At 45.6% G+C, this 27,763-nt stretch overlaps 1 protein-coding gene across 24 annotated transcripts in view; it reads left to right on the plus strand.

Annotated features, from left to right (window-relative positions):
• rimbp2b (RIMS binding protein 2b) overlaps positions 1–27,763 on the plus strand; it is a 76,119-nt gene that overhangs the window by 17,579 nt on the left and 30,777 nt on the right. For all 24 annotated transcript variants that reach the window (XM_076729987.1, XM_076729976.1, XM_076729979.1 and 21 more), the window contains exons 5-6: positions 21,186–21,269; positions 26,917–27,006. In XM_076729987.1, the coding sequence (XP_076586102.1) occupies positions 21,186–21,269; positions 26,917–27,006 (174 nt within the window). The remainder of the gene's footprint in view (positions 1–21,185; positions 21,270–26,916; positions 27,007–27,763) is intronic.

The raw sequence follows: 27,763 nt of genomic DNA on the forward strand, positions 1-27,763 counted from the left end.
AGAACAAAAGCAAGATATGACCCACATCCTCTAACAGTGTGAGCTATAGGCTGGATATTAATTTAAAGTTCAATATTCAGACACCCAGCAAAGTTTGTCTTCAGTAATGTTTTACCAGCCTCGACCAGATTTGTGTGGCACAGGTGTTATTTTCACCTCATGATCCGATATTGAAGCCACTCATCTTGATATTTAATAGACAAAGAAAGGAACATTGATGTTTAATTCATTCTAACTCTTACTTAATAATTAAGTCATTGTTTCGACTCTACTCGTTGCTCCGAGAAAATCATTCATGCTGTGGAGGCTAAACGTGGTTCTGTCTTATTTCCTGACTGAGACGCGAGCCTTGAATGTAAACTGTAAGAGTGTGTTGCTATTGGAAGAAGGCCCGCAGCCTCTCTGCTGTAACAGGTCTGCAAGGAGCTGGCGGGATGTATGGCATGATTTAGCAAACAGGGTGTCTGGTGCCAGCGCGTGCACACACACACACACACACACACACACACACACACACACACACACACACACACACACTGTATGTAGTCAGTGGCTGGGCCTCACCAGATAACGGTACACTTATGATGCTGAGATAGTGTTTATCGTGGCCTTATCAGAGACAGCAGAGAGTCCTTTCCAGTCTCCTCCAGGGTCAGGTGTTTCCGAGCCCCCCCGACACCGGCCGGCTTCATCTACGCTCTGTTACGATGGCTGTGGGCTCTCGCATCACACACTCTCTCTGTGTTCATTCAAGAACGGGAAAAAAAGCACCACTGCTGCAAAACATGCAGATTTGAGATAACAACATGCCGGCACTTAGCTTGTGATTCGCAAGGTCACGTGAGAATGCACCTCGCAGGCTTCAAGTTCGGCGCTTGGATCCACACCACAGTGGATTGGACCAGTCAGCATCCTGTGAGGATCGACTGGTAGCTGTTGCCGTGCTTTGATCGTGACAGCGAGAGGCGACTGGTGGCTGAGGTTAGCATATGTGCTGCTATAGCATCAGTTACATCAGGAGAGGAGAAAAGATGTTAGACTGTCTTTGCCTGCGTCATATTATTCTTTGATCTGATTGGTCGTGGCCAGGCTGTTACAGACAGACACTTCATCCAATCATCAGTGTTTTTGAAAGGACTTTCCCGTCTCTGCAGTTTCCAGGGACGACTTCTCGATACTTCTGTGTAAGAAGCCATCTGGTGCATCAGGTCACGCCGGTACAATAGTGTCAAATAAAACCTGTAATATCAAAACATACGTAGTCCTGATAGTATTTTATTATACTGAACTCAAAGGGACTCCATTAAAAATAGAAGCTGCTTCATATCACAGATTAAAATGCTATGGAAGTGTCTGAAGTTAAGCCGGTTAATGGGTTTATCACAGGTTTGCAGAATCCCCTGTCTTTTGACCCGCCTGAGTGCATGCATGATACAATGAGGCTAAATCATCTCATGCCCATATTCAGGATTTCAAAGCTAAATCTCTGCCAAGTTTCTCAATCTCCAGCTACTGCATTGAGCTTATTAAAATTTCAATCTGCTACAGGCTCTCTTTCTCGCCTCGCAGGATGAATGTGCCCTTTTAATAATGTAACCGGTTTTAACAAGATCGTAAAATGTTCATCTAACTTTCATAAGCCCTGTTAGCAAAGTGACAAATTCGTGTGATGGTAGGAATCGCTTTGGCAGTCCCTCACTTTTAGAAATGAGAGCAGTCTTTTCTCTTTCGGTGCGGCTCCACGGAGGCCGCCGACTTGTGCCCAAGTTTCCGGCTGCGTGCCTGCGGGGAAGGCCGAGCTTGTTGCTGTGTCACCCCTGCGGCTCTGAAGTAGAGGTTAGTCATGATGGAGGAGATTCAGACTGGCCTTCTGGTAAATGATAGTGCTCTGCCGAACCATCCCCTTCTCCTCTGCCTCATCTATAATGTACATGAGTTACGCAGGGCTAAACCCGGAGAACGCAGCCTTTTCTGACGCAGCCAGAGCGTCTGCTACGTGAAGCCTTTCTAATCCATTTATGGCTGATGAGCTCTCTCTGTTTTTACAGTCTTTAATACAGTGTGTAGTTCAGGGACATGAGTTGAACCGGGGCAGGGTCAGGGTGGCGTGAATGCTAAAGCTGCTGGCTGATTTGGCTGAGTGTATTGAGCGCGGCGTTGTCGGAGTAATATGACCTTCATAGGGAGATTAAAATATGTAGCAGACGTGCATTGATTTTTGGACTGGCCACTGGTATTTATGGACTCAGTCAGTGCATAAATATTGATACCCACTCTTCTAATGAAAGATCTGACTTTTTGTGTCTGTGCACTCAAGCGCCGATGGAGATTAAGAGGAAACCTGTGAGAAGATAGCACCTGATAAAGAAGAATAATTGGTAGCTCATGTGTTTTGGTAACCTCAATCTGCTTGTGACCCAGCAGCAGCTTAATAAGGTCATTCCCATTACGTGGTGGCTAATTACAAGTCCCCGAGCTGCTCTGTCAAGTGAGAGAGCACTTTAAAGGAACAGTTCACACTTAAAAGCAATAAAAACACGGTTTGTCCTTTGACCCAGACTGCTTTATTCTTTATTCTTTTTTTCTGTTTGGACCTTTTGAACCATGCTAGCAGTGTGGCCTCATGGACGGCAATGTCAGATGGTCTGACGGTCGGTCGGTCCAACACTTTAGTCTAGAGTGACTGAACTGGTTGGTATAGATGGATTGCAGTAAGACTTCATAAAGTTATCTTTGTCCCTGCTTGTTACTGCTTTCAACAGGTCTAAACTTTGTTGTGTCCAACACTTTGATTTATGACCAAATTCCCTCAAAAGTAGTATGATTCCCATCAGCCACGGCTGTACCTTATGTTACGTGCTAATGTTAGCATGCTAACATGCTAAACTAAGACAGTGAACATAGTAAATATACTTGCTAAACAACTGCATGTTAGCACTGCCATGAAGCACATGTTAGCATGCTGATGTTAGCATGCTGATGTTATGATACCTATGGTTGAATCCAGTTGACAGTTGACAGTTGAGATCACAAAAATAAATAAGGACAGAGAGAAGCTTGATATACAGCAAGGATCCTGAGCCAGAATCAAACTGTGGACGGTGTGTTTAGGTCACCTGGTATGTGCCGTAATCTTCAGACCCCCATCCAGCCATTTAGTCTTGGTGTAATATTGCGAGGTGTAGGTGAGGGTTGTAGCTCCAACAGTTTGTGTTGTGCTGTTTGTGCTCACTGTTCTTGCTTTTGTATGTTCTTATTCTGTCAGTATCCACGTTTGTTATTGCTTTATTTTGAAATCTTTGTGAAACTGTAAATCATCAGGAGATGGGTGATTGTGCTCAGTCTAGTGCCCCTTAATTAGATTGGTGCCTGGGTGGAATTAAAGGCCAACGATGGCTGCCAGCGTTTCTCATACAGACAGAGGAGCTGACTGATAAGCCGGCCGCTCACAGTGTCAGAAGTGTCTGGGGTGCTGTTATTGTATCCCGCTATAACCCTCCCTTGCTTCCTCGAATTGCTCCTCTGTCTCAGTCGGGAATGCTTGTTCATCAGAGCGTTTTGTTCAGCGGTTAGGCCTTTTTTCTTGGAGCTTGTTGTTGACTGTTAAGCTCAGACTCCTGCCTCGTGCTGCATTTGAGATGCCGTCCTCTGTGAGGTTTTGTTCTTAGTAGGTGCTTTGGGATGAGTGTGAGGGGCGAGTGGTCCTGACAGACCGACCGCGGATGACTCACACTGCTGACATGACTTTTTGTCCAATGAGTTGACCAGAAAAAAGTTGTTTTCTGGGTCATTTGCTTAGATTACATCTCACTTTGCTCTATTTTTTTGTTGACATCTCAGGTATCACACAGGTTTGCAGTGAAATGAGAGCCGGCCCGGGAAACTCCTGCCAATGTGCCGATTAGAGCGAAATGATGAAATTATGTATCAACACCCAAAAAAATAGCAAGGAGCCGATCTCTCGCTCCAGAGCTGCATCTGAATGTACTCTTCAAAGCTAAGGTGGAGTCTGACAGAGTGAAATATGGCACCGAGCCACTTACCGGGGACTGAATATTTAACTTGCATCCTTTAGAGGGAGAAGAGTCAGAAAAAAAGCTTTTTTTTAACCTCCACTGAATAAACAGGCTGTCTGTTACCTCATGTAGCTGTTGGCCTTGACTTCTTATTAATTTACTGCCTCAAACACGCTGCGTATCAGTTAGTCTGTGTTGGTGCCTCATTGGCCGACTGGAGCTCTTGCAGCGTGCAGTAATTTAATCAGCAGGCTTGGGTGGCAGCATGGACTTCAGATGAACTTCAGGATCAGGTTGCAGGCTTATGCTGCGGTTTGTGAAGAGAGATCCGTGCCTCTCGCCATCTCTGCTACAGTCCGGACAGGCTCACGGAGACGGAAACCGGCCGTTCGTTACCTGCTGGGTGTCTGGACATGAGGGAACTAGTCTTTAAGGCTTGCACCGTCTCTGTGTGGGCGAAGGTAAGGCGGGCCGGCGAGAGCCCTGTGGACAACGTCACCTCTGTACAGTTTGGATGAGCGGGTCGAGCCGTGTCTGTTTGATGGTTTCACGCTGGGACAAGAAGCCACAGTCTGTCAGTGTCAGACGCTCTTCTGACCTGTTTTTTGACCAGTTTTCTTTCATGAACTCAAAGCTGGAATTTAACGATCATTGATAACAAGTGCTTTTCAGATCAGGTGGTTTTTATGTGAGCTGTTGACTGTGGAAAATGTGGACTTCATCAAGTCATTTAGACTGAAAATTACTCTTAATTTTTATGTGAAACCTTTGTGCCAGTGGTGTGAGACAGCTCCACCTCCTCCGTCTCCGTCTCTGGAACTTTCTAGAAACTAGCTTCATCACTTTGTTACAGACGAGTGGATTCCTCCATCAGACACTGGGTCCGGTTAGAAATTATCTCTTCAGAAAATTCAAGATTTGTCACTTTATTGGCTCTGATGATAGATAGATAAATGTGCTGCTTTTTGTGCAATTTTTATGCAAATGAGCTAGGCTTCACATGTCTTATTTGGTCTGACCAACAGTCCAAATATCCAAAATATGCAGTTTAAGTTCCATAAAACCGGCACAGCAGCAGATATATTTGAGAGGGTGGAACCAGAGAATATTTAGAGTTTTTGCTCAATAATTATCTTAAACAGAAATTATTGTCAAAATTGGTTCAATGAATGGACTTATCCTTTCAAAAATTACCTTTCATTTTCATTACCTTTTCTAAATTTGTTCTGAAGGATGTTTTGCATTTAGCCTCCTCTTGTGACGTGTGCAGGGCCTTCTTCATTACAGTAACATGACCACAATGGAAAGTCGCTCATTATTCAAACATTAAGCTCAGGCTTAGGCCCAGCCCAGCAGCGTTTGATGCTCTGATCATTCAGTATGCCACGCTGAGGCTGCTGTGCTGACCTGTTGTTGCGTAACACTCGGATAGCGCACACATTTAGCAGCTGGAGTCCTTCACCTGCTGTTGTTTGATATTTGTGGTGGATTTTAAGCCCGTTAAAGAGGCAGAGCGTCTGGTGTTTCCTTGCTGCATTGCTGCCATAAGCGCTGCCTTCGACTTAAAGAATGCCTCTCCCCTCTTCCTCTCTCTGCACTGATGATGACTCACACTCCAACACACCCTGCAGAAATCTCTTCTCATGCACCCGAGAGAGAGCGAGCGAAAGAGGAGAGGGATGTGCTCCTCTACGTGGCTCCGACACACAATACCTGTTCATGTGTCCTGATCTACCTGCTCAGTCCGTGTGTTTACTGAAATACCTGTACTCATCAGTATTCCCTGTGGTTCCCTTCAGGGTGGAAATGCAGCTGGTGTTTTCGAACCGCTAGACCTTTGAATATATTTTGCATTTATTCGGGCAACCGATTCTCTTATCTGCAACCGAGGGGCTTCAAGAGTGCATTTACATTCATCAGGTGCATTTAATACCTCTAAAAAGCAGAAGGGAGCCCACATTGGAGGTCATTATTTTAGCAGAGGGAGTCGAGTGTCAGAGCAGAGCGTTAGCAAACAGTGCATCCATAAAGACTGAGGTGCAAAGGTGCCATTTATAGATGGTGCTCGTGATCCTCTCACCGTAGGCTGACCTGCAGCGAGCGAGCTAACATTGTGTGACATTTGCAGTGATGCTGAAGTCCAGCCTGCACGTGCTGCAGCGCCGTAGGTCGGCCGCCCTCGGGCCTCCGCTTCTCTGGAAATAGAAAAAGAGCAAAGAGACCGAGCGTGATTAATGGCCATATATGTGCAGCAGAAAACACAACAGGCCTGTCTGCCGCCATTTCCCAACACACGGCCCCACAGGCTGAGAATTACGTAACCGATCTGTGAAGCTGCTCATGCCGATTCCTAATTGCTTCAGTTCGTTCATTGTGTGCGATTGCGGCCGCGTGGCCTCGCACGACACACGCGTGTCAGGTGGGATCCCAGTGAGATGCCAGCCGTTTCTGATTCTGAGTGCTTTGCCCTGAAACGAATCCTCTTCTTTACCGTGGCCCCTAGCTGGGCTCTCAGGACTGTCTTTGGAAGACATGTTTTATCTCTCCCCTCTCGTGCCGGTCTGGATTTGACTGGCACTCTGTTTTTTTCTATTAAGAATGTGCTATTTTTAGCGCACTGTGTCAAAACACGACTGTCTCATCCTGTGTATGCATGCGCCTGCTGAAATAACTTCCCTTCCCCAGAAGGCCTGCGTGGTCTCTTCAGCTACATGTGCTGAAGCCCCGTTTGCTGTGCTTCACACCGCATGCAGACCCATTACGCAACCCTGTGCATCAGCCGTGGGGCCACCGGGCCACAATGGCAGCCAGCTACCAATCACTCTCCCTCTCATCTTCCCTCTCTCTCCCGTTTTCATCTCTTTCAGCCTCTGACTCCCTCTTTGTTCCTTTCTTAGAGCCCATTTCTCAAGGTAAAGGATGGTGCACTGATTTGCTTGTATACTAAATTACAGCAGTGTGTGTTTCAGGGAGTCGGTAAAAGCTGTGGGTTGCCGCTGGCATGCAGCGTGGTTCTCTCTTGGTGTGCTGGAGTGTGAAGGCAGGTCAATGGGGGCCAGTGGAAAAAGAGAGGATGATCTGTCCTTTGTTGTCAGCGGGCTTCCTGTGCGCTCTGCTTTATCTTAATGCAAAGTAGAGGGTTGGATTTTCAGACGCACCGGATGTCTGAACGGACGTAGTCGGCAATACTCGGCTAATTGTTTGATCTGCTGTGTTGCACTGTGCTCATGGGGGGTTGGACAGAGCCGTGGATGTGCCTTGAATTCCTAATATGCCATCTATGGATGATGATGAAGAGTAACACACAGGTGATCATCGTGTCCTCATGAAAAACATGCTGTAGCTGTTACCGAAGCAGATTTCTTTGCACGCCTGAGTGTGATGTTTTTCTTGTTGTATTTACTCACTAAGTGACAGTGAGTGCTCCCCATGCACATAACTACTACTGCTAACAATACTCTGTATTAATAGTACTGGATTAACATTGGTGAGTTTGTGTAGGTTATGCAAATACTGTAAAAGCTAACAGTGGTGGAGTTTTTAGTTAAATACCAATGAAAATGTGCTCCATTTTAAGTAAAAGTCCTGCATTCGAAGGCCAAAGTATAAAAGTATTAGCAGTAGAATGCAGTAGTACAATGTTTTGTCAAAAGTACCTGTTATGATTAATGATTCCTTTCACGATGTGAAATTATTATTCCATTTATGTTTAAGCAGCATGTCAGAATTGTAGCTACGATTTTATTTTCTAGTTTTATATGCAGCCAGCAGCTGTTAGCTTAGCTTAGCACAAAGACAGGCGTGGAAACGGCTCACATGCCTCTGTCCAGAGGTAAAAACACACTGCTACTACTTCTACTACTACTGCTGTACCTGCACCTGTAAAGTTCACATACATTGTATGTTGTTCGGTACTGAAACCAAGGAGTTGTGGTTGCACAGGCAGAGCCAGGCTAGTTCCCTGTTTCCAGTCTTTGTGCTAATCCAAGCTAATGGGCTGCTGGTTGTAGCTTCTTATTTATTGGACGGATATGAAAGTGATGCCATCTTCTCGCTGTAATGTCTAAAACAGTTTGTGATTATGTAGTAAATGCCAACTAAACCTCGTTCTGTGTAATTTTCTGCACTTTAAGCAACACACATCATAATAAGCCAATTCACAGAGAACATTTACAGGCAAATTATGTTCCACAAATTAAAAGCACATTATGTCTCGCTGGAGTCCCCTCAGAGTGTCGAGGACGTCTGCTTTGACATCTCACACCAGCTGAACCTCAGACATCAGCGTGCAGCCCAGACTCTATTAAGGAGGTAAATGAGCCACAGAGAGATATTTGAAGTAGCTCAGAGTTTTAATTAAATGAACTGGGATATCAGAAGTTATGTTGACCCTCTCACGCTGTCTTTCTCACACACACACACACACACACACACACACACACACACACGCATACGGTCTGTTTTATTCCCTCTGCTGCTTTCCTTTAAAAGCATGAGAAGAGCTTTGAGACATCTGTATGATCAGTGAAGCCTGCGTCCCTGTAAGCCCGCACAGGAACACCGTTGATGTGGCATTATATCCTCTGTGGTGGAGTGAGAATCTCAGCACAGTTAAGTTCTGCATCAACTCGCATGTAGATGTGAAACCAAATGGCATCCCTTCACTTTCAAATGCAAACTTTTGCTTTGCCAGCACAAATGGAACGATAGCTGCTGAGAGCAGTGCCGCATTTGCTTAAGTGTTCTCAGTGGAGAGATAATCAGCGTGGTCCTGCGTTACACAAAGGGTGGAAAATGGCTCATTCTGCAGGGCGTATTCACTGATGGTACCGGGCTGTGCTTTGGTAGAAGCAGCATCAAACGCTGCACATTGTGTTGTTTGTTATTATCTGCTAGCAGCAATGCAAGAGGATGCTGCAGAGTCTGTGAAGTGGGCTCGCTCGTTGTGTTCAGGCCTTTGAAACGCGCTCGCGGTGTTATTGTGTGAAAGTTATTTAGTGAGTTCCAGTGAGCCTTAACTGCTCGGATCAGTACTGATGCTGGCTCTGTACCCTCCAAACCAGCATCACACAGCCCCTGCTGATTGGAGGCAGCAGATATTGATGGCAAATGCGGAGCGCACACTCATATTCCACACTCCTCTCCATCAGGTCAAGTCAATTTTATTTATATAGCTCGATCTGTACAGCGTATGACACCCACTATCCTTCAACCATCGATTTGAAACTGCCCAAAAACCCTTTAACGGGGAGAAAATAGAAGAAACCTCAGGAAGAGCAGCAGAGGAAGGATTGCTTCTTCTTCTAGGATGGACAGACATGCAGTAGATATGATGTGTGCACAGCGATAAATCACAGTAAACACAAATTATCATGACAAAATTACAGTTTGTGCAGAATATGAATCCAGGTGTTGAGTAACATCGGGTGCCGTCAAAGAGGTGGGACCTGAGCCACATGACCTCCTCCCCATGGAGACCTGGAAAGAGGTCCTCTGTGTCTGCAGGTACACGCTGTCACCTTTTGAGGCAGGAAGCATGAAATTGAAGAGGCCGTTCATCATAACTAACCTCTCTGCGTCGCCCACCCAGTCATCTGTTTTGGGCCCTTCTGAGTCAATTTTTCAGAGTGAAACACAAAACTGGAGTTCTTTTTCTGGTCCTGAATGCTCAAATTGGAGTTCATAGGGACAGAAACAGAGAGTCCGATGATTGGCAGGCTTGAGTGCTGTTTTTCTGCTGTTTATCCTCTCCCCTGTGTGCAGGAATCAAAGTCCTGACAGCCCCTCTGATTCCTGGATGAGGACCAGCGAGCATATTGACAATCGAGCCTTGTGCAGCAGCAGCCATCTACTCCAGGCTGTTGTTTATATGCTAATGTTGGACTCTGTCTCTCCCGCACGGCCGACTCACTTTCCGATATGCTGCTGGTCGTGCGCAGCAGGCTTCATATTAATCTTGACTCATATTCAGTTTGACAAAAATGTCACCGGTGATGATCTTCTGTCTGGAGCGTCTGTGAGATCACGATACCTGCTAAATTTAGTTCAGCAGCAAAGGTCCGTTGATTACAAAGTCTACTTCGCTGTGGCTCCTGGGGAGCCACGGGCCCCAAACAGAATTAGTTTCAGATTTGCAGCCCTCGTTTAGCCTGGAGTCACAGGCCTCTCTGCTGTAAGAATAAGTAATTTGTTTTCAATTGAGCCTCAGCAGGGACGCCTCCTCATCGCCATGTCTGTGACCACAGTGTCAGTCTGTGCATGTGAGGATGTGTGTGTGCATTTTCTGATATACTCCATGTGTGTTTTGCACCATCAGCTGGACAGGACACTCATGATTCTGAGACGATGAATCAAAGGACTTTGGTTACATGCTGATCAGTCCCCAGCGCCACCTTCAGGTTGACATTTGTGGATGTCAGTGAAATGTCTCTGCCATGAAATGATGATTTGGTTTATGACCACATACCTGCAAAACTAATTACATTCATGATTACATTCCCAGGCTCACCTGTACATTGTGTTATTGCTAAGTAGCAACTGTTAGCATGCTAACATGCTAAACTGAGAGAACGAGCACCTGCTCAATGTTGTTAGTGTTGTCATTGTTAGCATGTTTCAAAGGCAGTGTTAGCATTTAGCATAGCTTTACAGAGCCACATGGCTGCAGCCTCTCGTTTGACACAACAAATACAATAAATATATGAATTAAAACACTGTTCAATTCAACGGTCAACTCTTTAAAATGCCCTTGATGGCCCAATGAAATAACTGCATGCACAAATGGGGCTGACACACACACACACACACACACACACACACACACACACACACACGCTCTGGCACTGTTACTTTGTGTGTCGGGTCTATTTGCTGTCTCTCGTCCTTGTATTTGCCTCTTTGCCGGTTGTGTTTTCCTATCGCTTCCCTACAGATTGTATTGCAAACATTATGATGATAATAGAGCTGAATCAAATTTGTCTGCATCCAGTGCTGGCATTATTTAGCATCTCCATCTGACCACTTGTGTGATTTGGCACTTGGACGCTGTAGACAGCAAGTCCTCGCTCAGGTAATGACCAGTAATTGAGCGTCCTGTAAATTGGCAGTGATGGTTAGAGAGCGTCCCCCCGGATGGGAGGCAAAGGCGTCTGTTTGGGCTGCGATTGTGCCAGACTCCTGTGGGGTGAGAGCCTCGCTCTTTATCTCCTCCTGGGCACCACCTGTCTTACATTACTGGACACGGCATCTCTTCACCCACACCCCAATGTGAAAACTCTGCACATCAGAGGCTGACTGGTTTTGCTGAAGCCAAAAGCCAAGTCTGACACCTCATGATAATCGATTCGCAGACAGGCAGCCTTTCTAACTCCTACGCTTACAAGCAAATGATGCTCTACGCCGCGCCACGTACGACCTTCCCCTCCATTTTCCTCTTCCTCTGGCATTTAAGACCCATTAATGGACACCTCTGCGGGGCCAGGCTGACAGCAGCTGGTCAGCGTTGAGGAGTGGGCCGAGGGAGGGATGTTGAAGCCTGGTGTTGAGGTTCAGGTTAGAAAAAACAAGGATCTGATTAATCTCCACCTGAATTAAATGGAAACAATCCAGCATCAAACCATGCACGCCAGCTTTAGACTGTTTACAGCAATGCTGCACAAACTGTATTTTGCCAGCAGTGAGTTTGTTCCCCTTTGACAAAGCATATAAAAGTTAAGGTGTACTCATTATATTAGTTTTGCAGTCTGGAGAGCAAACTAATTGGTCACCAGCTGTTGAAGTGTAGTTAATGAATGGAAAGGCGATGGAGATGCATCTTCCCTGCATCCAGTACTGCTCCTCCCTGCAGGATGGAGCAGCATATGTGTGTGGCGCTGGCTCAGGATCAAAGTGGGAGACAAGCCACCTCAGCTGGTGACAGCCACTTCGCCTGCAACGGCCCGAGCTCTCAGGAAGATGCTTAAATTAGCAGCAGCCGGTGTAGAATTAGCGTTTGCTCAGTTTTTAATCATTAGCTGAATTGAGCTTTGAGCTGAGGCAAAGAAAGGGGAAGCACCACGAGAGCGTGTTCTGGTTGGAGGAGCCATGAATCACAAAATCACACCAGCATCAACACAGAGGTGTTGTTGCTGTCTGATACAGCAGAGCACAGGTGCTAATCCAGTGGGTGGAAGAGGGAGTCTCTCTGCTCCTGTGGCTCCTCAATCATTTTATAAATTACAGGTGTACATGAAGTTATTGGGCATAATTGTCACGGCTAATGGCAAACAGTCCTGTGTGAGCCAAAGGCCGCACCAGTCTGGATCTGAAGGATCACTGTGTATACCTCGTAATTATCCATCTTAGCCTACCTTGACATCTCATAGGTCAGTGATTTTGCATCAGCAGGGACATCGGGATAACACTGGATCAGAACAAATAGGACAGCATGTAATATTTTGTGTTATAATCAGCTTATCTGGTTGAGGCCCAAGTGCGCAGACAAACAGGCAGCCTGGTTCGATGTGAATTAATTTGATCATGGCAGGTTTGCGAGATTCTCTTCCTCTGTTGGCTTCTGACTGAGAGGGGCGCAGATGTGAGAGCACAGCTCCCTGCAGACGGGGAGTCAGCGATGCTGGCAAAGCCACGACGGCATGAGAGGAAAGATGGCTGCTCCTTTAACTCACACCTCTTAACTGCTTCATTTATATTTCATATTTGTGTGCCGCTAGCCATTAACCTTTTGGATAATGATTGCAGAGTACAACCCAAACATACGGCAGAACAATGTCCTTCATTAAGCTTTTAACATCGGTCAATATTATTTCTTCTCAGGTTTGAAATTTAGTATGTAATGATTGTTAATTGCATGCGACACACTAAGCGTACACTCAAGACAAGATTTAAAGTAATTTTGTCATTTGAATCCTCTAATTAAAGCCTGTAACTGCCGAGTCGTGCGCTCCTGTCTGTATCTATGACCAAGAGGCTGCTAAAGAGAACAAACAGAAGCCTCTGCTGTTAATATGTTAGCTGCGCCTTGCAGGCGCCTTGATTTCCTGTGTGTACAGTTTCATGGTGTCAGTGGGTCTTGATTCATTTGTTCGCCTGTTTGTCCTGCTGCTCAGTTTCCAGTGTTGACTCTGCCTCCTGAGGCTTGACCGCTGCTCAGAGAACAGTCCATCATCTCGGTGGCTCGTCTACCTGCCCGGCTACTGGCCGCCGCTCTGACACCGAGCCAGCCGTGAAACGGTGGCCGTCTGGGCGCTTCAAGATGCTGCAAATCTCTTGTAAAGGTTTTATTATTTTACTTATGCCTTGTGTACTTACTGTAAACAGCCTGACCTTCAGCTGAGGCTGATGACCTCTGTCCAAATGTTCTAATGTAAGTGCAAGCTGAGTCTGGTTCTCCATATGTGCTATTTGGGGCTTGCACATTTTTTTTAGCCATTCATTTCTGTAAAATGCATCCTGAAAAAAAGCTGTTTTTAGAGGCGCTTGTTTGGGATTGACACCCAGCCTGCGAGTGAGCGCTGTCTGCAGGTGTAACGGCTACACTTAGGACCCAATCGCAGTATCACCAGAACACGGGTATAGCTTGTAGCAACTTTAATTTGAGGCTTGGCAGAGACGGATGTAGATCAGTGATCAGTTCCGAACTATAGGCTCTCAGTTGAATACAGATTCTCTTCAAATGTTTGGTGAGCCAAACACTAAATAGTCACAGGCAGGCAAAGATGCAGGAAGTGCATAACATCAAATTTTAGAGTCTCTTTACGTGTTTGGTGGTCAGAGAGAAAAGCTGAGATATTTACCAGAGAGCAGATGCGGTCAAAGGCAACGAGAGAAAGAGTCCTGCATACAAGTGAAGACCAGTCTGAGTGAGTGTGGGAGGGCAGCTTAAATACCAGACCGACTGGGAATGAATCTCAGGTGTGTGATCAGGTGAGTGGGCAGGTGGGCGTGGCTGGCAGGGGAGTGAGAGTGGAAAAGTACTGACTGAGCAGGTGAACAGAGGAAGGAAAATGGCAGCAGGTAACTGAATACACTGTGAGAGCAGGCTGAGCGCTGGGTTTATTTGACTGGGAAGAGGCAGCAGTACAATAGTTTCATATCAAAGTGGCTGTAACATGCAATCATTCTTCATTTTGACCAGTTTTTGCAGAAATGGAAGCTCTCACAAATATTCAGAGATTGGTTGAATTTGCATGAATTCTTCTTCTTTAGCGATGCTGACACATACAACCAGGATTCAGAAGAAGTTTTAAAGCTGTTAAACTATAAATCAAAGAAAATGTGACAATCTGTGAATCCTTTTTCACATAAACTGACCTGAAATCAGCTCAAAGTCAAAATATTTAATGTTTTTCCTCATCAGCTTCATTGATTTTTGTAAATATTTGTTTATCCTGAATCTGATGCAGCAACACGTTTCTCAGACTGGGAAAGATGTGGAACGCTCCAAAAACACCTGTTTGGAACATTCCACAGGTGAACAGGCTGATTGGTAACAGGTGAGAGGATCATGATTGGGTATGAAAGGGGGATCCTGGAAAGACTCAGTCGTTCATAGAGGATGGAGCGAGTTCACCACTTTGTGAACGCATGATTGAATGAAGGAGATTACTGCATGAACTCAGAGACACTTCAGGAAACTTCTGTTCTTATTTCTGTTTTGTTTTTTTGAATCTGGGTTAGATGTTTGGATGTCCTCCTGGCATGTTTTGTTCCTTGTTTTAGAGCATTCAGCTCGTGTGTGTGTGTGTGTGTGTGTGTGTGTGTGTGTGTGTGTGTGACTAAGCGAGCTGTGAACCTCTGAAGCTCTGTAGCAGTGTGCATTACGATCTCTAATGAAGAAGAATAACACAGCTTTGACAACACACCTCCTCGTCTTTGTGGCGCCCAGAGTCAATCCCCAAAGTTTACGGTTCGTTTCATAAAATAACTTCCTGCCCACACACACAGACCTTCTAGCACTGTGTACTGTGCAACTGATGTTTTGGTCAGATGAGTTTTCTCGAGACAACAGCACAATAAAAGCTGCAGAGGTGTTTACGAGAACCTTCTTTTGTCTGCGCTGCCATGACAGATGAAGGTTACCATGTGAACTGAATGACAGTCTGCACAAGCTCGGCCAGCAGAGCCAGCTGGGCGTGAGTAAGCCTCTGTGTCTGAGTGGGCAACAGCAGTGGGCTTCGAGCATTTGCTTGGTTGCAGCAGTAATCATCAGATGTTCTCTGTGGACCTTTTAGTCAGCGAAATGGTCTCAGCTGCCAAAGCACGAAAATAAAACCAGTTTGTTCTCTGATCATACAGTAGTTTCTCTGTGTAACGGTGCATTATGGAATCCAGCGTCGTCACAGGGAAATGGATAGACATCAGCGCAGTGCACAGCACCCTCCTTTATCTCTGGAGGAGTCTGTTGTGCCTGCATGAGTCATTGTTTAGTTTCCATTAAGGTAAAAGTCTCATCTGACATCTTTGTATTCATGCAGTGGGATTATCAGATTTACAGTCCTCTCTCTGGGGCCTCCCATGCACACTGAGCCTCCTCTTTCAAACTGGCCCCATATTCCACCAATCTTACATTTTATTATAGACCCTGCTGTCCCCTCCTTTGTGTTCGGCTGCTGTCAGCCTCCTTTCATCACTCCTTTAATCACACAGGCCTGTGATAGTAGCAGAAGAGTTCCCCTTTCTGTTTTTCTCTCTTGTTTTCATTCGTTCTCCTCTCCCCTGCCTTGTCTACAGCCTCCCCCCCTTCTTCTCCTCCTTCTCCTCCCTTCAGAAGTGCATGTTAGACTCGTGAGACATCAGCAGGCAGGTAGTGTAGGCTCAGCGAGGTCAGACCCCGGTGATAGTGGCAGCTTCATTTCTTATTCTGCAGCACGCCAATGCTTGTGGATGCTGGCGGCGAGGAAAAAGAGAGAGAAAGAAGGAGAGGAAGTGGAATCCAGACTAGGCTACTCCTTTTGCCACTGCTGCATGATGCTTAATATGCCTGATCGAGGACGCCTCGCTGAGGTCTTATACCCGGGACAAAATGCTGCAGAGCTGAGGAGCTTAGACGGTAAATCCTGCCTCTATCCCATTTTTCATTTTGTCCATTCTCCCTTCTTTTTCATTTGCATTCATATCTGGGCCTCACCGCCTGTGCATATCTCCCATGATCATACCTTCATTCACTATCACTCTTTTTTCCTCTCACCTCACTCTTTACCCTTTCCTTTCTGCTCCTCATGTCATTTCTTTCTGGCGTGGGTGTGTGTGTGCATGTGTGTCCATGTGTGTGTGTGTGCATGTGTATTGACCTCTGGGAGTTACGCTTGTTTTTCCTGTAAATCTGTGATTCAGCAGTCAGTCTGCACGTTGCTGTGCATACACATGCATGCACACACACACAAACATGCACACACACACACTTGCAGGCGGCAGACTAGTACAGTATTAGTGGAGTGCAAGCATCTGTGCCTGTGTGCACAGACTTAAGCTGCAGGGGTTATGTAACTTACTCTGCCATTTCAAATGATTTGAAATCACAAGTGCTCGCTGTGCTGGACTAGATTACTGTGTGTTACTGTGCGTATGGGCTGGCAGTACTGTATATGCAGTATATTCATATGCTACATGATGCTAAGTGGAAGTAGCGCCTGGGTGTTGAGTAACAGAGGGGAATCCTCTCTCAGAGACCCTGACAGCACTCGGCACTGGTAGTCTTTCCTCCAGCCTCATTAATGGCCTTTCATGCTACATCCTGGCTGGAGAAGAAACACGTAATAACAACACGAGAACAAACAGTGCTAACAGGAAAAAGGTGTCTCAGGACAATATATACATATCTCAGGGAGCACCACTGGCATTTTCAGAGGCAACAAATTAGCAGCCTGTGCCACAGTTAGCGGTGATGTCCTGTTTGTTTCTGAGTGTAACTGCTCCTTTTCTTCAGAGTGGCCATCAGTTTTATGATAATGTAGCTCAGCTGAGTTGTAGCAGCCTGTATATTAGCATCCAGCGTCGTCATTAATATGTGAAGTTAACCTGTGAGATTTTTCCAGAAGACCAGAGGCTGCTTTAAAACTCCTCCTGCAGCAAGTCTAACTCCTGTGCATATCTGTCTCTGTTTGATATCTCCATCAGATATGTTTGCACAGAATCACCCCCCCGGTAGAAAACGTTTGCAGTTTTTTTCCTCAGCCATAGGCGGGATTATTACCCATCATTACGCATCATGCATATTCAACACAACAAGGGATGAAAGACAGGGAGAGAGAGTAATGAGGTTACCCCTGCTCGCCAGAGATTATACACAGAGCTTTCCCAACTACAAAAGATCAGAAGACCGAATGCTGAGAATAGGATGGGGAAGCCTTCTGTGTTAATTACTCATTACAGGAATAGTACTGGAGTATTTGAACCTCATTTCATCAAGATGTTGCTGTGCATTGAGCTCACAGTGAGAGTCCGCAGCAGTAAAGATAAACCGCACATGTTCACGTATACGCTGCCGTCGCGTTGTCCCCGGGGAACTCTCCATGGTGCTCAACACCAAGACGCCTGTTTTCAGAGTTTGCAGCTGAGGCTCGGCTGCTTTCCCTTCCTGCTTTCTTTTGCGAAATGTTTACCGACCTCTATAGCTTGATTTCATGCTTGTGTAGTGAGCGAGAAGAAGAAGTGAGCCCGGGTGTGTTGTGTGAGTTCATTTGTAGAAGGAAGGTTGCAAACAGACGTTTGTAGAGCTGCATGTTGGTAAAACATACCATCATTATTCAGTGACAGACAGAAAAATGCTAACAAGGCTATAGCAGTGTTTTGGAGACCTTATAATGAAATCTGAAAAAGTAGTCAAGATAATGAGCTTCAAAGACGTTCTGACATTAAGCCGATTGTGAAATTCCTGCTGCATATGCTCCATAAGAGACATGGGGGTAGTCCAAGGTGCTGTGAATGCACCTCTCTGCATGCATTTGCATTAGTGCCACTGAGGCACGAATGCTAGATGGAGCCTAAGGGGACGCTCTTCCTCATCTGTCTTCATCTGCTGTGCAGTAAACGCCTCTTCACTTATACAGGAGCTCATTACTCACAATGGCAGCCATTTGAATCTTTTATCAGAGGGATTTTTAATTGAACATTGGCAAATGTGCTCCAAACAAATGGGCCTCAGCAAGCCGGAGAGTCGTGTGTGTGTGTGTGTGTGTGTGTGTGTGTGTGTGTGTGTGAGTGTGAGTGTGAGTGTGTGTGTGTGTGTGTGTGTGTGTGTGTGTGAGTGAAATATTCATCGTGTGTGTTGTAGCCTTCTGGTTCTGAACACTGTACACATTAGATACCAGCCCACACGGGAGATGGCGAGCTGTCAGCAGAGGCTCTGTGTGCTTCGCTCAGAGGAAACATGCTCCTGTATGTTGTGCGTATGTCGACTTTTTGGGGCAATCTTTTCTACTCTTTTTAACGTTTCATTCATCTCTGCGTGTTCGTCTGTTGGCTGAGCAACGACTGTGGACTCCCAGCTGAATCAGTATCATCTATCAAACATGAATGTGACAGGATTCGTTTTGTTTGTCTGAAACAAAAGCAGCATTTTCCCTCTTTATAGCAGATCGACTGAGCAATAACTGGAAGCTGAAGGTTCCTCCTTTGTAAAACGTTGCTTAAGAAGTCCACTCCACCATATTCTTGCAAATTAACCTCACCCTTTATCTTAAACTTGAGCTAACTTAAAACTAATATACCTTCATCTAACTCATCCTCCTAAGTTTGTATTTAGTCATGAAATCCTCATTTCAGATGACATTATGTGTATTTTCTTCATCTTTCCATCCGTGTGAGGGTTTTAGCCCTTCAAGGGATAGAAATGCTGGAGCACATGCTCGCACATACATGTAATTGAGCCGGAAGTAAGGCTACAGCTATTAGAGATAAGGGGTCAAAGATTTAATCATACCAACTGTCTCTTGCCTGGAGTGAAACGCCACAAGGTTACAGAGCTGGAAAGGGTCAAAGCTTGTTCCTCCTCCCTCCACTCGTCCTGTTCTCTGACCTTATTGCTCACTGTCTTATTAAATGTTGTCGGCGGGCGCGGGTCAAGAGGGGAACCAGCTGATGTAGCAGAACAAAAACCTCTTCCATTGAATGGATTCTGATATATGTTCAAAGTCAGACCGAGCTGAGAGCCTTTCCCTGATCAACTGCACATTCATGCATCCTCACATGCTGCATGTATTGTGTGCTGAGGGCTTCTGGTTCCTCCACTCGTGCTTATTTTAGTCTTGTGCTCAGGGACACGTGGTGTCATGCTACCAGAGAGTGTGTGTGTGTGTGTGTGTGTGTGTGTGTGTGTGTGTGTGTGTGTGTGTGTGTGTGTGTGCACACTGGTAGCACACACTGACACAGATAAAATCCTGTTTAATTCTATACCCTAATCTTGGAACATCCAGCCGCACATTCACTCCCATCAATAGCAAGGATGTTCCTCATACACTGATGGAGAGCTCAGTCTGCTGATAGACGGAGAGTCTGCCTGTGATGTAACACTTTCATGTGTTTTATACTGTAAGAGCAGTGCAATAGTTGGCTATGCAGTCAATGACAGCCCACACAGGAGGGGTCATTGTCTCTTTACATGGATACACCCTTCACATCAGAGCATGTCAACCTCCTGATTGGAGCGGAGCCTCAAAGAGATGCAGCATCTCCAGAGCAGAGCAGATCTCACAGGCTGCTTTGATGGGCACATCCCATTTGTAGATGTCTGCCTTTACTGGAAACTGTGGCAGTCTTTAGTCGTGTTTCGGCTCTAATCGCACACTGCGAAGAAAGCTGAACTTCTTTTCATTGTAATTCCAGCAAACACAGCCTCCAACTGTCAGCTCAGTTAAATGGCTGCTTGATGGAAACATAACAGACATTCAGACGCTTCAGGAGGGGACAGGCGCTGCTTGATCCTTATTTTATGACAAACTGACAGACTGCAATCTGCAGTACATGTGCAAACATATTCAAACCTTTAGGTTTGATCAGTTATATTCATTTATATGAGACAAAAAGACTTTTTGACATATTTCAGCCGTACAAACGCAGGTGTAACTAATAACTTTAATTAAGGCTGCATTCCATTTAGAAGTATCAGTGCGAGGCCTCTGCTGTTGTGCATGCTGCCTCACTGGGAGCCTTGAATGGAGCAGAGCCATCGTTAAGGTCTTTAGTTACACCTGTGCTTTTCCCAAAAACCTGAAAACCTCACACTCAACAACTAACACCTTGGAAAAAGACAGATTGAAGGAAAGCCTCGTCAAGGTTGTGTAATGTTTTTTAACAAATTGTGGGAATCTAATGGTTTTCATGACATTGTTCGCGATTATTCAACCTTAAAAGAAACATTAGGTGTCAGCTCCTGCGTCTAACAGGGACCCACTTATAGAAAAAACTGCTCCAAAGCTCTGCTAGAGGTCAGAAACTCCACAGGGAACCTTTAATAATGTTAATAATGCTCTGTGCTCCAGTTAGGAGATTCAGGTCTCATGACATAGAACAGAGCCGTCGCTAACGTCCTTAATAGCACCTGTGCTTCTCCTGCTACGACAGGTAGACATTAAAACAGCATGTGAAGGATGGAGATACAAGAGACTCACGGCAAAGTTACGTTTTCAGCCACATTAGAGGTAAAACTACTGACGTTCAGCCTCAGCTGCCCTTTGTGTTTGGTCCTCGTTAGCAAACGTTAGCATGCTAGCACACTTAGCTAACAGCTAACATTATACTGGCTAAACATCAGCATGCTAGCCTTGTAGCTGTGAGCGTGCTAGCTGAGTTGAGCCTCACATGGCCGTAGACTCACTGCAGTTTGACACTGATTTAAGACTCTTTAGATTTTAGTTTGATCCATTTCATCACATTATTCCTAGAGGACCGCAGCCTCCATCCGCAACATTTGAACCTCATTGCAGCCTCCTGTCTGCTTTCTGACAGCAAAAACATTTTGTAATATCTGTTAGATAATCTCTGGGAGTCTCTCTTTTGCGCACACACACACGTGCGCGCGCACACACACACACACACACACACCTAAATACTGCTGAATAATGAAATGCAGCAGCTCCCTCTCTGCCTGCTGAGTCTCACTGAGTTCTATGAGGAAGCTCGTGTTCCTGACAAACCATAGCAGCTGTCCTCTGCTTTTTTTTCTCTCCCCAGGAGACAGAGATCAGCACCAGAAGGAAGGAGTGTGAAGCACTCGAGGCGGAGGTGAAGAAAAAGAATCAAACATGTCAGACTTTGGTAAGTGTTCCAAAAATACACCCCGGCCTCCGAGCGAAAGGACGCAGGCTAAAATTGATTTGTACCTGAGAGCCTCGTCTGCTATCATCACACACAAACGTCCCCTGAGAAAACGAGTGACGCTCTGCTGTAACGACAGCCTGCTTCTCAGGCCGCCATGACTGAGATTGAAAAATGAGAGCAGTTAACTGCAAGTTGCAGCATCTGTGGGTTTGTTTTTGTTAGCACAGGGAGAACATTTGCGAATGAGAGATAGACTTTGTGGCAGTAATCATTTCAGCACGGAGGAGTGATGTATGCAAACAATGAACTTTACAAGTGGTTTCCTCTCACTGTGGCTCTGCTGGCTTCTTTTGTGTACACTGCTGTTGTTTAAGTACACAGCAGTACACAGCTGTACTGGAAAAGGTCAGCGATACGTTACACAAGTCTTGGAGTTTCATATAGTGTTCGGCGCCTTTTGAAGGACGTTTTCTCACAATGCCCCAGAAATGTCATTCTGTCTGCTGGAGTGGCCTTGACTCCAGACAAAAGGCAAAGAAACGGAAAGAAAGAGGGGTTGGAGAGAACCTGCTGAGGAGGAAGAAAAAAGACGCTTCTTTATTTTACACGTCTTGACATTTCAGCTCGGGGTTATTTTAAAGTCTCGTGTTCACCTCCTTTGCTCATCATTTCTCACAATATTAAATTAAACCAAATCAGCCATTGGTTATACGTGTATACAATGTTTGTTCCTTTTAATGGTGGGAATGCTGCATTGACATGTTGAAGTGATGTTGTTCATTATCAGAACTGTAGACTGAACAAGTAGCACGCTGCCAGTTAAAGGGTGCTCTGTGTTTTTTACCACTAGTGTGGCTGTAAAGCAGCGTTTGGATGTGGTCCAAGCCAGTGGTCCCACATAAAGGATAGTAATTCACCACACAAGAAGAAAAGAACAAGTCTGGAAGCTGATGAAAATGATGGCTGGTAACGATAATAGTATTAATAAAAACAATACGCTTAATTTGTAAACAAGACAATTATGCAAGAATTGCAGCTGAAGGAGTCACATGCACCAACGGCTTCACATAGAAAAGACAGAACTAACAGAAACACAGGGATGGAGGGTAAAACCCACTCGATGATAGTGAAAATAAGATAAAAGTAAGGATGAAAATGGAAACATCAAAGGTCTCCACACTCTTTTATTCCCGTCCTACAGTGGCAGTCATGTGCCTCGTGTGCACACTCAACCAGTCAGCACCTCTGAAGCAAACAAGCATAACAGAGCCTCCTGGTGCACACAGATTCACCGCCGGTCTTCATTCACTGAAACACAAATAGCTGCAACAAGTTGAAATGCATCTATTTCATCAAGATGGACTGAAGTGCTGAGACCAGTTGTTTACTGGTGTCTCACGGCCAGCAGTCGCAGTGTTTCCTGTTGGTTTGAGTGGCTGAACAGTTTTCCCTCTTGGGCTGTTGTAGCTGTCCATGTTGAATTTTGGATTTCCTGAAATGATGCAGTGTTGACAGGTCGCAGAAGGCGGTGTGTATTCAGCTCTTATTGTGCACTGCAGTAACCACTGACCAGTGGCAGGTAGCGGTCCTGCTGTGTTGCCTTTATTTTAGCAGAGAGCATCCCGTATCTTAAATAAGAGCAGTCAGGCTCCATCGGTCTCTCACAGCAGGAAGACATCAGGGCTGTAAATCACAGCACAAATAAAGCTTAAGTGAACGCTCCTGGTCTGAGGGGGTTTTTCCATTACAGTTACGGGAGTCCCACTAAGCAGAATGACTAATGACTTTATATTATGTTATAGTGAATGAGCGCCCTGCTCGGCTTCTGTCGGAGCGACATCTTACTGCTGTGATGTTCCAGTAGTCGTTGTCAAAGCGGGGTCCCCACGGGCTGCGTTGACTTTCATTGTAGTTGAGTTCACTGGAATTTCAGATGATGCTTAAGTGCAGTTAGACGTTTGTAGGCCTGAAAAAAAGTTTAGCGCTGCATGGAAATGATGCATGTTGGTTTGTGACCTGTAGGAACAGAAGAAGCGCAGAGTAGCGCAGATGGCCTGGAGTGAGATTTTCCTATGAAAGGCAGGAGCTGGAGATTCAGCAGTAATTTAAATGGCACTGTTTGGTCCTGGACTATTTGAATTCATCCCCTGGTGCCCCGAGCCCTCTTCTTTAGATGAGCTGTCTTTGTGTGTGGCTCTGTGCCCCAAATAAACACTCCATTAGTCCTGTTTTCTTTGCTGCCCTCCTCTCACGTTCCCTGCCCACAGCAGCACTTCCCTCCTCAGCCATTGTCAGCCTGCTGACTCCTGGGGAAGCTACCCAAAGGACAAACTGTCCCCAAATGGTGTGCAGAAATGGCAGGCTGGTCTCCACAGACTGCAGCACAGCTCTTATCTCCTCCCGCGCTGAGCTCCGAGAACAGAGACACAAACACAGACAAGACCAATGAACGCTGTTGTGAGGGGACGGCGAGTTGACAGTGATGTCACTCCCTGTTTGGTCCAAACCGACTCACCTCTCCGTCTCTCCTCGGTTTTCCTCTTCCTCAGGTTGAAGTAAAGAGTGCATGTACAGAATTAGGTGCAGCTGTTAGCGCCTCGCTGCAGCTGCTCTGCTGGTGGAGTCTATTTACGGCGTACACGGGCATATTTATTTATTTAAAATGATCCTGTATACGTTGATTTCTTACCAAATCTTTGGAATCCCAGCTGCTATCAGTGCCGTGTCTCCTCATCGTTAGTTCAGCTGTGGTGTATATAAACACTGAGTGTGTGAGTGACAGTAAACACCGGCATCGCCATCTGGCACCTCCACCTTTCCTGGGTATCGGGTGTATGTAACTACAGTCCATTGGAGGAGTATGCATTTAAGGCCTGTTACCACGGTGACAAGCATCTGCTGTGCCCAAATATGCATGAGTGTTAATGGAAGAGGATACTGAGGCTCAACAAGTCCATGAGCTGGACTGAGGACCTGAGGTCTGCCTCTGTGGTCAGCTTCACTCAGCAGCTCTCAGCGCTTAGACACATGAGACAACTCAAGAAATGTTTTTGTTTTTCTTTCCAGTTTGCATTAGTCAGTCAAACCATACACATTTAGTGTGTGTGTGTGGTTTGTTTGTGCACAGTACACCTCTTAAGGGGAGCTCTGGTCTTAACCATTTAAGATGGTGCAGAGCGCCATAAAGGACAGTGTGGACTTTAGCTTTAGCTTATTCACTGCTGCACTTCTTTGAATTGTTGTATTTTACAATTTTAAAGAGCAGCCAGTCGTCAGGAGGTTCAGAGCTGCAGTGCTTCCGTGTCATGCTACCTGTAGTGCGTACACATGTGTACCAGCCGGTCTGGGTAAAGAAATACAGTCAGAGCGAGGCTGCAAAGGTTCATCTGATCATTAGTATAACGGTGATAGCGGCTGTCGTCTCTGCTGAACAAGAACAAGCGATGCTGCTCAGACTGAGTGTGCAGAGCAGAGAGGAAGTGGGTGAAATATTTGCTTTGCTCGTGTGTTAAATGGCAGAGTTGATTCATCTGTCAGCTTTGTCGAAATTAAACACAGCTCTGGCACACCAGGCTGAGTCACACCATGTCTGGACACAACACACGACAGCCTCTGCTTTCATACGTGGGATTAAGTCAGGTAGTCGGCCCCAGGCCTGCTAATGTCGTCCCATAGCGTGTTAGCGTGTTATTCATTCACTCCTGAAAGGCAGTATTTTTCTAATATTAAGAACTGCAAACAGCATATTACTATAAAAAACAATGAGGTACGTCAGTGACTCTTGCTGTTTATGTCACGGAGCGTTTAATTGGTTATCTTTCTTCTTATTATCTCGTCTCTAAAGCATTGCAAATCATTAATCAAACTGAATTTGTGCTGTGTGCGTTGATGTCTTTATTCAAAGCTAATCTCAAAAGGAAAATCACACCTCAGCAGAAAACCTCCGCTTCTCTCGGCTGAATGACGTTGGAAGCGGCTCAGCGTAGGCCACAATGTGTTCTGCGTGGAGTTCTCTCCATCACTGGGCTCGCCATGAAAACGTGTCTTGCCAAGGGATTATGACGTATACTGATCTGTTTAAAGCGTTAACACACTGACAATGCAGGACAGAGAAACAGCTGATTCTCTGTGTGCAGAGACAATTTGGTTTGCATCGCTGCGTGTGCGCTGTCACGTCCAAATTCCAAAAAGGATTTCAGATGAGGACGGCGGTCGTGTTGAAAAGCTTAAATCAACAACACGCTTGAATTTCAAAGGTGTTTCAGAGCATTGTTCTCGTCAGTGTGCGTACAGTAAAACGCGAGCTGCTTTCCTCTGTTTGTCCTTCAGAACGAACACCTGGAGGCTCAGCCAGCCCACATTAGCTCTGAATTGGGGGATCAATGGATATGAATAGGAATGCCAATTCAATCTAGTGCTTGTACGGGAAGCATTAAAATTGACTGCACACAATTGATGCAGGTTGAAATGCCAATAGTTTTTTTTTTGGGGACATGACAGAAATGAAATTAATGGAAAAGCAGCAGATGTCAGATGTGACGTTGGTGCCGTCTTCAGGCTGTTGTTTACGTCCTTCATAGTATTTCTCCTCTGTGGTGTGTGTTTGTATCACTGCAAATACTGAAGTACATGTCCATCAAAGAATTTAATAATAATAATAATCAACAGCTCGTTTTCACAGCAGACATTTAGACTTCAGCCACACTGATTTCATCATTCTAACTTTAAGTTTTCCTGCTGTGACACGTGAACATGTCCTCTGTAAACAAAGGCCTCTGACACGACCAGCCTCTAGTTCTTGGTGTGCATTTACCGAACAGCTCATGCAGATCCTTCAGTGCTTTACACGCATCGCTGCAGCAAAGGAGACCGCAAACATTTTCTAGTCTGTTAACATGTGTAACTTTGCATGCATGTTAGTTTTTTCTATCCATCTTCACTGCTGCCTGCATTTACCCTCTGAAACATCCTTCATAAGTAAAACATAAGGGAGCAGGAGCGGCGCACCATCACTAGCCATTAGGAAGCACTGTATTTACTGTAAATGTATCATGCATGAGCCAGCTCCTGGCAGAACAACACGGCCTACATGCTGCTGCAGCTGCAGTGAACTGCACATCTCAGTCGACTCTCCAGTTGACACTACAAATTGCGTCCGCAGAACGCCTCACGACTGTTGATTGAATGTAATTAAGTTTTCCTCCTCTGCAATGAAGAGATTTTTTTTTTCTCTCAGCTCATCACACTTGGTAAGAAAGAGTGGGGAAAGGAGGCTCTTAATGTGTGTGTGTGTGTGTGTGTGTGTGTGTGTGTGTGTGTGTGTGTGTGTGTGTGTGTCGCTGTCAGGATGCATCTTTGCTTTACATCCATTCACAGACGGCGGTGAAGAAGAAAATGGTCGTGGTTTCTCGTCTCATCTGTTCCAGTGTGTTTGAGACAAAGCTAATGTTCTGACTGTGTTATTGTTCTGCTGCAGCGTCCCGAGTGACGGCTTCTTTTAGTCATGCTTTCTAGAACATACTAGAGAACCTCGAGCGCTCTCCTCGGATGAATAATGCATGGGCTATCGCTAACAACACGCTGGGTTTGGGTGTTGAGCTCGGGTCTAATTTTGGGTTCTAAACACTGTTTTCTGTCTGTCTAGGAGAATGAGCTTCAAGATTTCCTGCAGGAGAACAAGCACTTGAACCTCCAGTTGTTCAACAGCAGCCACAAGGCGTCTGAGTATGAGAAGGTAAGAGGCCGATTTGAGACTGTGCTGATTATATCTGAGTGCTGCTCCGCTCACGCCGTGTCTGTAGCCATGCAGACAGCATGGCTCTGCGGGTGACAGCGTCGGTCTGTCTGTTGTTTGTTCAAACACTTTGGTCCCAACTGAAATAGCTCAACAATCATTGGACATTGGACAGACGGTCCTCTGGTATTTATCGTCACCATGAGGCTCTTTAGTGTGATATCTTGACATAAATTTGGCACAGAGCCCCTCGTCTAGCGCCACCTTCAGGCTAAAACTTTGGTTTTTGACCGCAAACAAATGACATGCGCCTCAAATGTTAGCATGCTAACACACTAAGATGGTGAGCATTACATCTAAGCATGTTAGCATTGTCCTTTATAAGCATGTTAGCATGTTTGCAGGGTTTTGCACTGAGCTGCTAACGTGGCTAAGTTTCCCAGTGCTGTCTCCTCGTCGGCCACGGCCTCTTTGGTCTCTATATTAACGCTCTATCAGATGCCTTTCTGGGTCACGCTATAACTTGGCCAAACCTGCCTGAGGATGCTGGATAGATGGAGCTGTTTTTCCAATTTCCAGCATATAAATGAAAGCGACGAGCCTCCAGTTCCATTAAAACACCCTCACCTTCCTTTTAGCCCAGAGACCTCAAAGGCCCTCGGAGCTGATAACACAAAGTCAAAGTAGATCAACAAACAAAGAGCGCCAGGCCTCTCTCTCCACGGACAGCAAGGCAATATCCTGAAGGAGCTGATTG

This window comes from Chaetodon auriga, chromosome 5 (genome assembly GCF_051107435.1).
Source record: "Chaetodon auriga isolate fChaAug3 chromosome 5, fChaAug3.hap1, whole genome shotgun sequence".
In the NCBI taxonomy this organism is placed as follows: Eukaryota; Metazoa; Chordata; class Actinopteri; order Chaetodontiformes; family Chaetodontidae; genus Chaetodon; species Chaetodon auriga.